Raw genomic sequence first — 10,375 nt, 5'->3', positions numbered from 1 at the left:
AGTCTTATTATATTTTGTTCCTAGTAGTTAAAAGTAGACTAAGAGGCAAGCCAATAGTCTGAGCAGCCAGTGCTTCAGTTCATTATGAAACAATTCTTATTTAATTATTTAATTTTTTTATTGTATTTCAAAATGACTATGAAAACTTATAATTGATGAACACAACCCAACCAGTGACCCCCTCCACCAAATAGAAAACATTTAAAAGTCGGTTTTTTAGTTTTATTTATTTTTTTCTTTTTATTGTATTTTATTTTTTATCTTTTTATTTTGATTTTGTTTTTTTTTTTTATTAACTGTTAATGGAAATATTCACTTTTTATGCACTATTTTTTTTATCCATCACTTGCACACTTACACATAACGGTACATGTATGCTGCAAACAAATGCACGGGAGAGACAATTCTTTTTGCGCGTTTCAATTGTTTTTGTTTTTGTTGGTTTTTTTCTTAATCTTTTCTTTTTCTTTATAATGTCAAGTAGTAGATATTTTGATAATAACGACATTGCGAGAAATACACGAGTTAAAGATACATAAGTATATAGGTAGTTAGATTAAACATATACATACATATAGTAGATAGGACAGTTATAATTGTCTGACTTAAAATAATTACAAATACACATATTCAATATACATACATACATTAATTCATATTACATACATATTCATATATGCGCATATAAGCTTTACGTCACAGTACGCATAACTCTAAAAACAAAACACAAATATCGGTTATACTACTATAAACATACGCGTATCGGTTATGACTACCCTTGTCTATATATGTAGTTGTTGTTGTTGCATATGCGTGAATTGTTGTAAATAGTTTAGTTTTTTGTCAGATTGTAAGCAAAATTATTGTTGTTGTTATTATTTTTCCTGGTTTTAAGTAATATAAAATATTTTTCTTTTGTTGTTGTATGTATTCTTTACATTTTCATGCAACGTAATTTCGTTAATTTTATGGAAAAAATATTATTTTTCCATTTCACGACAATTTCGTCTTCGTATGCAAAAATCACGATCATGACACGACAACCGGGTCTAAATAACGGAACGGATTTTTACCCGACCAAGGACTCTCAACTTGACATCATTCCTCGAAAGTGCTTCAGGATTGTATTATGCCGCTACAACAACAACTATTTCGTACTACTGTCAATTTTACAACAACAAATGCATATTACTGACCAAACTACATATTACTGGTATATATATGTATATATTAAGGTAATTAGTTGGTGATTTACAAACTAAAAGTAAATAACGATTAAGTGTTTGATATATACATTGTTTAACCTAAAATATAGTAAATCTAATAGCTTAATTATTAAATTAACGCAGTTTAATGCTAAATTACAATATTAATTTTAATTACATTTATTTATTACGGTACTTAACGACGACTAACAGGGTTGAAGGCTGAGGATATGGGGGGAAACTGTTTATACATTTCAGCCAGAAGTCAAAGGAGCACACTTTGACCGTCTAGTGCTTAAAGAGGAGTCGCTAAAATGACAAAGGTGTGTGTGTCTAAAAATAACAAAATAATTTTTTTACATTTTTCAAATTCAACAGTTGCTAAAGCGTTAAATTTAACAATCAAATTGAAACGCTTACGTCACAATACACAATATTAGTAAGCTATGAAGAAGAAGTGTGCTTGTACATATGTAGATATGTATAAGTATGTCGTAAAACTTTTTTTCAAAGTTTTATTTTATTTTTTTACAATTCTCAACAGTTGCTTTTTCAATTAGTAACTTTATATAATTGTTTTTTTTTTTTTTTTTTAACAATAAAATATTACCGCTTAACCATGAATAAATGCATTTCAATGAATTAACAAATAATTAAAGAAGTTTCGGAATTCTTCGTAACGCGAAAAATACAAATTTTACGTTAGAAACCAACATCAGCTACTTATACAATGGTATATACGACTAACGCTACTACTACAAACAATTACAATGCATTACAATTAGAATTATAGTAGAATTACAACTGCTTAATTACATTAATTACATAAAAATTAACGTAGTTTGAGGTTATGATAACTAAAAAATAATTTTAAACTATTTTTGAATATTTTTTTAAACTTAAATATATTTACAACAGTGTTCTCGATTTTGCATGTGCGCTAAAGCGTTTTTTAGTTGAAACATATTTCAAAATTTTACTTAATATTTGCGTAATTCCTCGCTTGCTATTTGCTACAACAAATTTCAGCCACAAAATACAAATTACTCCTTTCAAAGCCCACTGTACACCAATCTACCATTTATATATGCTTATATAACGGATTCATGCTTTTTCGCGAATGCACGCATAATTATACCCGGTCACTGCTGTTATGTACTTATTTATTGTTTGTGAGTTGCAAAGCATACTTTTATGTATGTGTGCCCATATGTGTGCAGGTATGTCTGATTGGTTTAATGATTTCGTTTTGTTGCTGTTTTTTCGTACTGTTTATTTAATGTTATGTAAAAAAGCGTAACTAAAAGCATATTTTCCCCCTTCACTGCATGTAACTGTGCATAAATCCACATACGCTGCTACATATCTACTACTCTGTATATTATGTACTTTGGGTATATAGACTTTTAGCACCTACCGACCCTACTAAATCGAAGTATATAAGACTCACTACACTTACAAATGTATATAGCGCGTAAGCTGTACATATATACAAACGTATATGCATGTATTTATTGTATGTACATATGTAGGTGTATGTATACGTGTGTAAGTGCAATCACAATCACAATATCTTTGCAAGACAAGAAACCAACTGTACCCTTTAATTGCGGCCAAAGAGTCACATAGAAAATTGATTTATCAGTTGAAAAGCAAAACCATAAAATAAAAATAATAAAATAATTATGTAAAATTGGCGCAATTAATTGAGAGTGCATTACGCTTCCTTTCGTTTTCCAGCGAGGATAAGTTCCATACGTTAGCCTAAGTTAAAAAAAAATAAAAACCTATATATGTATGTATGTATGTATATGGATTTGTGTAGAAAAATTGCAACAAATTTATGCCGTAAATTAAGTCGGAAGTAGCTTCATTTACAAGGCGATAAGGGAATTAGGGAGGCATAGAAACTTCCTGTGCGTTGTCTTTCGGTTTTGAATTATTATTGTAAATGAGTATATGTACTAAAATACATACAAACGTACTTAGTAGTAATGCTATACAGAAGTATTTTTCATAGCACATTTGGAAATGTTACTACTTTGGCTGGAGAAGGCAAATTCAAGTTATGCAGACATACAAAAATAGACGATATTTAGTGTTTTTCGAATAAGTCTTTCATTAGAACTGTTATATGTCATACCATCAGACGGTTTTGAAATTTATTTTTCCATAATCACCGTATTGTATGCAAAGAGTTGCCATATTTCTAACTTTCAATTAATTATTTCGCGAAAAGTTGCCATATTTCTGAAGTAGAATTATATAGTTAGCAAATAGTTACATTATTTTTACTACCCAGCTAAATTTAGCGCACAGAGTTGCCATATTTACCGAAATATAATTCGTAATAACTGTATTTTTTTTAGTCTAAATAGATTTTGAGCAACTATTTGAGCTAATAACTGTAATTTTGAGCATAGCGTTGCCATATTCACAAAATGCAATTCGATTTTGAGCAACTAACTGTAATTCTTTTAGTCTAAATAGATTTTGAGTAATTATTTGAGCTAATAACTGTAATTTTGAGCATAGCGTTGCCATATTTACAAAATACAATTCGATTTTGAGCCAATAATTGTAATTTTTTTAAGTCTAAATAGACTTTGAGCCACTATTTGAGCTAATAACCGTAATTTTGAGCATAGCGTTGCCATATTTACAAAATACAAGTAGATTTTGAGCCAATAATTGTAATTTTTTTTCTTTTAGTCTAAATAGATTTTGAGCAACCAGTTGCCAACTAAACTTTGAGCGAAAAATTCTACTGTTTCTGATCATTTTGAGCATATGGTTGCCATATTTCTAAAGTTCTGTTACAGTTTGAAGCAACAGTTCCCGTATTCTTAAAGGAGCATGGATTTTGAGAACATATTTGGCAATTTCTAAAGTCCAAAAAAAAAACTTTGAGTAAAGAGTTGTCATACTTCTAAAGAATAATTATACTTTTACCAAAAAATTGTCATACTTTTAGAACTCAGCTAGATTTAGAGCATAGATTTTTATATATCTTGAGTGCAATTTGATTTTGTGTTGAGTGTTTCGTCATATGTCTAAACTCGATTTTGGTTTTGGACAAATGCCCCAGGTCTCATTTATAAATACAGTTTCTAAAATATAAAAGGATTTTAGGCATAAAGTTACCATATTTCAAAAGGAAAAGTACAACTACCTTCGTCAGGCACCGAATATGACTAAATTTTGCTAGTACAGAGTATTACACGCTTGTAGTTAGGCAACTTTTACTCGAAACTCTTCAATATTCTAAATTATAAGCTTGAAGGAATTTTTGAAACATAATGAGCCTATACTTTTTTCTGCCTCCAGCCAAAGTATAGTATATAAAAACCAATTATTTTAAGGAGAACGTGTTTGGAACATATACTAAGGTAATTCCCTTAAACTTATGTGCGCCAACTTCTAGCCTTAACTTTTAAGGTTATGTATGTATATATGTAAGTAGTATGTATGTATAACTAAAGCCTTGTATGTAAGCGCATTTCTAAAGGATAAATATTTATAATTTACAGTTTTTTTCGTCTGCTCTGTGTGTATGTATGTATGTGCATGTAACTATTTACAAATTTATATTGCTCCATTATTAGTTTTGTGTGTGTGTTTGATCAGTCTATTATTTTCGTTTCCTTGTTTATTTTTACAAATTCAAGTGGCTTATACAAAATAATTGAAAAAAAATTTAAAACATTAAAAAGTTTAGTACAAAGCTTTAACCTACTAACTTGCTAAGCTGGCTTATGGCTACTATATATAGTTATTTAACGGTAATATATGTAAAACTACTTACTAATGCTTATAGTGGATGAAACTCTCTGCCAAATTTCAGCTTTGAACACATATGCATTTCAATATTGCCTATTTCGGTTTGTGCAACAACAATTTCCGCGAGCCACGCTGCTTGATGCGACTCGAGAGCTTGTCAGTTGGTGATTTTAAGAGAAACTACTGGTTCTATAGCGATTTGTGTATAACTATTTATTTGTACTTGAAGTCTTTTTTAAAACAAAAACAAAAAAAAAAAATAACCCAAAATTTTCAATTCATTTGCTGCTGAAAAATACCAATGTATTTTAACGCTATTGTGTGTGTGTGCTTGTGTTGGTTGGTGTAGTATATGTGTGTATGTGTTCATTCGCAATACTAATTCATTTAGTACATTTCCGCTTACATGCTAAATATCATTCATTCAAATCCATATGAAAATTTTGGTTAACTTACTTACTTACTTCCTTACTTATAAAACTAAGTATAAATGTAGGTAAATAAACTGACAAGAGTTTGATTTTTCTTTATGCGTATCTATGGGTGTGTGTGTGTGTGGGTGGGGTTGTGTGCTTTTTTTAGGTAGGTTGGCAGTATATGCATATAATGTATAATTATAATAATAATAATAGCATAAATAAGTAATATTTTACATGTTCATTCTTTTCTGCAAATAGAAAAAATAAAAAAAACATACATACATGTATGTATGTGTGTGTATATAAACTGCAACAACTGACTGCTTTCTTATTACTTAGTGAACAAATAGTGTTTACAATAGTATTTTAGTGGTACAAGCACCTCCGTCCGCCCTAATGGTTGACCAGCGCATGCTAATGCGCCTAAAGGTAGGCAACACTCGAAACCAACTCGTATGTAGTTGAATAACAAATTTCTAGCTAATCTATTTTCAGCACACATTTTACGAACAAAATTTGGAATTCTGTAAACGTACATATTTACGCATGTATGCGAGCATTTACTTTGCAGGGAAAGTAGAGCTTTTAAATTGTATACGGAGTTCCAAAAATATATATATAAATTCCTGAGATAACGTGAAATTCAAAAAAAAAGTAGTTCCAACATTCAAATTGCTTAGTTTCACAGTTAGTTTTGCTTTTTGAAAACGCGTGGCATTACGCGACGAATGCCGAATGCGGGTTGCGCTTCTAATTTCGTTTGTCCTCGTTCCTTTTTGCAAAATTTGAGCAAAAGAAAATTATTTTAATTTACAATATTGCCGAGTTGCGCTCACATTGTATGCACATGTTGTTGCTGTTTTTGTTGGTTCTGATGATGTTGTTGTTGCTGCTGTTGGTTTGATTGCTCCGCTGACAATTGTTGCTGCTGCTGCTGAGGATACGGCTCCGCCGGGCTTATATACGACGGCAGATTCCGACTGTGCTCTTCGAAGATGATTTCCATTTTCTGCATGCATTCGAGCAGGCATCCCTGAAAGAAAGTGAAAGTGATGAGTAAATGTGTTTTTTTTTTTGCTAACAAGAGTTGGACTTATTTACGTAATTAATAGTAGCATGCTTGGTTAACTTGCTTAATTTGTAATAACTAAAATTTAATTTAACTGCGAAACTTAAGGTCTTTCTATTTTGTTCTTTCATTTGCTCGCGGCGCTCTTACTCTTCGTAACCTCAATTTTCTAAAATTTCCCTGCTTAATTACTGGTTTATAGATAATTAAGCACTAATTGGCTAACAATTAAGTACTAATTAAGTGGCAATTAAGTACTGGTTGACTGAGACTTAAGTACTAATTAATAGCTAAGAATTAATTGATTAAGCACTAATTAATTGGAAATTAAGCACTATTTGACTGATAAGCACTAATTGGCTAAAAAATAAACTACTAATTGTTTAGAAATTCAGCAGTACTTGACTCATAAGCACTAATTGAGTAGAAATTAACTACTAATTGTTTGGCAATTAAGCACTATTTGACTGACAAACACTAATTGCCTAAAAATTAAGTACTAATTGTCTAACAATTAAGCACTAATTAACTGGCAATTAAACACTATAGCTATAGCACTATTTGACTGATAATCACTAATTGCCTAAAAATTAAGTACTAATTGTCTAACAATTAAGCACTAATTAACTGGCAATTAAGGACTTTTTGGCTGATAAGCATTAATTGGGTAAAAATTAAGTAGTAATTTTGCAATTTGGCCGCTCATTGCTCTATGCGCTCTTGAAATGTTCCAAGAAGACCTGACGTTTCCGAGCCAAATTTCGTTCAGCGAGGAATCCCATTTCTGGCTCCGTGAAAATCTAAACAAGCAAAATTATCAGATTTGGGCAGCCTGAAGAGATTACAGAGCTGTCATTTCATTTGGACAAACAACGGTTTGGCGTGGTTTGTGAGCAAGTGGTATCACACCAGTTACCAGTCGAAATGCTCGAACTAGTCATCGAAAAACTCAACGGATGGAGCATCTGAGACGCAGCCGCGGCCAATATTTGAAGGAGTAATCTTCGAAAACTAAATGCCAAAGAATGTTCTTTCGAATGATAGTAAACATTCCCCACTAAATTTGAAGTTTCTGTGTTTTTTCTTTAAAAAGTAAGAAACATCGAAACGGATCGCCCCTTATAAAAAGTACTTTACCCGTAAACAACATGTGTATGTATTCTTTTCAACAAATTTCGTTACAAAAATAGGTGCATACTTTAATTAGAAACACTGATTACTAAAGCGCCGTTTGTTTATGCTCACATGTACATATGTCCGTCTGTCTGTCCTCGCACTGACGCTTGGACAAAATGCCACATTATTGTTGTGGCACACAAGTATGCATGTCACTTCGAATATGATTCGCTCATTATCAAATAAAATTGCAGTGAAATAAAGCAAACATAAGCGAAATGAATAAAAGGTTAAACACGCTTTGTCGCCTCCAAACAAAAGCCAGCATTATTTCAAAAGCACCGCAATGCAGCCAAGTGTCCGCACTCGCACTCTCCAATACTTAACCTTACTTTGTACGCATTAAATACATATGTATGCACATACAAACGCATCATTGTATGAGAAGGCAAATTTGAACGCCGGTGTGTGCGATTTAATGCCTTCTCCTGCCGCCCATTTGCTCATTTGCAAATTAATGGAAAGCCGTAAAAATTAATTAACAGCATATAAATTGGAAACATAGGATATTTTCGAATCGAAGCAAGGCACGAATGTCACATGCGGTGTGCATACGATTAAACGCACCATTAAAATGCAATTAAATTTTGTTACAAAATCAACAAAAACCAAAACAACAAAACCATGTGAAGTAGCGCGACGCTGTTGTTGCTGTTTATTGTTTTCTTGCTTCTATAATTTGTTTACAAATTTCTTCGGAAACGCCTTGATTGACTCACCTCTGACATTGACAGCGGAAAATTATGCAACGCGAAGCTTTTTGCAAGTCGAGGATTAGACACCCTACAAGGGGTGACTTAACTTTTGATGGTGAGAAAGTGATTTCTGTTCAATTTTTTTGCATAAAGTATAATTAGTCTTTTTTCTTAAGATTTCAAAATCATTTAGTAATTACAATTTAAAAAAAAAAAAAAAAAAAAACATTTGAAAAACAAAATGTTATAAAGGAAGAGATGCATGTATAAAAAAAATGTAATTGGAGTAATCTCATTACAAAAGAACAGCTGGTATGGCTGCACTGGCAGGTCATATTGTCCAAACGAAAGAAAGCACTCCAGCCCTGAGAACCCTACTTAAGCCATAATATTAAATTTTTAACTATTTTACTTATTTTTAATGTGCACTTAAGAGTAAAATATATATACTAGCATAACCTTAACAAAATATCAACATGCTAATTCAAGTTTTTAAAATGTAAATACAGACTATAAACCACTTACCGGTTCAATGCTGGTCAAATCGATTAATAAATCCAATAGATGACGAAACTCTGGTCCGGAGCGTAAATACCAATTCAAACCACTAAGGGCGGCGGCGATACTCGCAGCTGCAATGGTACTGGCCGAATACATAAAGAAATAATGTTCTAAAAGAAAACAAAAAAAATACGAAATATTATTGAAAATGTCAATAGAATTGCTTAAATTAGATTAGATTAATATGAGTACTTGTATTTAAATAAATTTGATCTAAACCAAATGAAATATGGAGACAATGGAAGCAACGTGCTTATACGAGAAGGATCTAAAGAGGTTTGGTCAACGAGGGTGGAAACGAACTGATCAACGCACAAAATGCTCAATCATAAGATAGCGGATTAAAACACAAACAAAGCAGGCATTAAATTAAGCAGATGTGGCATATGAGTCAATTAAAAGCTGATTAAGCGGAGATAAATGGTGTAGAAATGGTGGTGAAAGTGAAAGTGAGCGCACTTAAAACACTCTTCAACCCATATAACCAGCTATAAATCAGCTATATACCATATCCATATTTTCCCTATATCATTGAGTTAATTATGAAAATTTCCAGCGTGTGCCCTTGAGCCCTTCTGCCATCGAATTAACGAATATTGATATGACCCTTAGAAAATGTGTATAAAATTCGCCTCAATTCCATGACACAGTCAACTGATTGGTGCATTTTCCAAGAACTCTTCGACTGGCGACCACATGCACCACATAACGGTCTAAGCTGCCGCATAACCATGCCTAACGAATTATCACCAAACAGCGAAATGGAACTCTGCTTGAATGAATGCGCGCTACTCAAACATTTCGCATGCAGTTAGTTGTTGCCCACATTTCCCAGATGGAATTCGCAACTGCCTACTACTCATGCCGCTGCAGCATGCAACATGATTAGACAGTCACGCACAAATATTAGCTCAAAATGCAGCTGTGCAAAGTATCATCGACGTCTGCAGCGTAAGCCCCCCTCTGTGCTGGCACTGCCATCAAAGGCGTGTGTGATTGTGCATGAATACGTACGTGTAATCGATGCGATTCGAATTAACCGTTCATCAATGGCGATGATATTGCCACGAAATTTATTATTAGCCGAGGTTATAAGATCGGCAGCTTGCGAATTACCATATACACATACATATGTATAGCAGCATTGTAAGCATATTACAACAACCAGCGCGAAAATTTCTGTTACAACAATAATAAGAACAATGTGAAACAAAAGCCACATCTGTTTTCTAGTCAAATGACGGAGTTTGAGAACTACTTCATTTGATCTGCGTAGCAATGGTGAGACCCTGAAGCCATAAACGCAACAAAAAAAGAAGAAACAACAACAGAATCAACAACAACTGATTTGCAAAATGTGTGAAAGTATTTCAACATTTTAAATTCATTCATACATTCAATCACAGCGCCGCACAGTGGGTCGTAGACATAGAACATTTAAACAAAATTATAAAAAAAAAATTACATTTT

At 32.4% G+C, this 10,375-nt stretch overlaps 1 protein-coding gene across 1 annotated transcript in view; it reads right to left on the bottom strand.

The window, feature by feature from the left end:
- Positions 1–208: 208 nt before the first annotated feature.
- Positions 209–10,375, bottom strand: part of LOC105223252 (G1/S-specific cyclin-D1) — a 108,767-nt gene continuing 98,600 nt past the window's right edge. Inside the window, exons 4-5 of the mRNA XM_011200915.4 lie at positions 8,870–9,015; positions 209–6,437 (exon numbers count right to left, since the gene is read on the bottom strand). Of these exons, the coding sequence (XP_011199217.2) occupies positions 6,237–6,437; positions 8,870–9,015 (347 nt within the window). The 3' untranslated portion in view covers positions 209–6,236. The remainder of the gene's footprint in view (positions 6,438–8,869; positions 9,016–10,375) is intronic.

Source organism: Bactrocera dorsalis, chromosome 4 (genome assembly GCF_023373825.1).
Source record: "Bactrocera dorsalis isolate Fly_Bdor chromosome 4, ASM2337382v1, whole genome shotgun sequence".
NCBI classification, from domain to species: Eukaryota; Metazoa; Arthropoda; class Insecta; order Diptera; family Tephritidae; genus Bactrocera; species Bactrocera dorsalis.
Note: the sequence above shows the minus strand (reverse complement) of the source record. Positions and strands in the feature narration are given on the sequence as shown.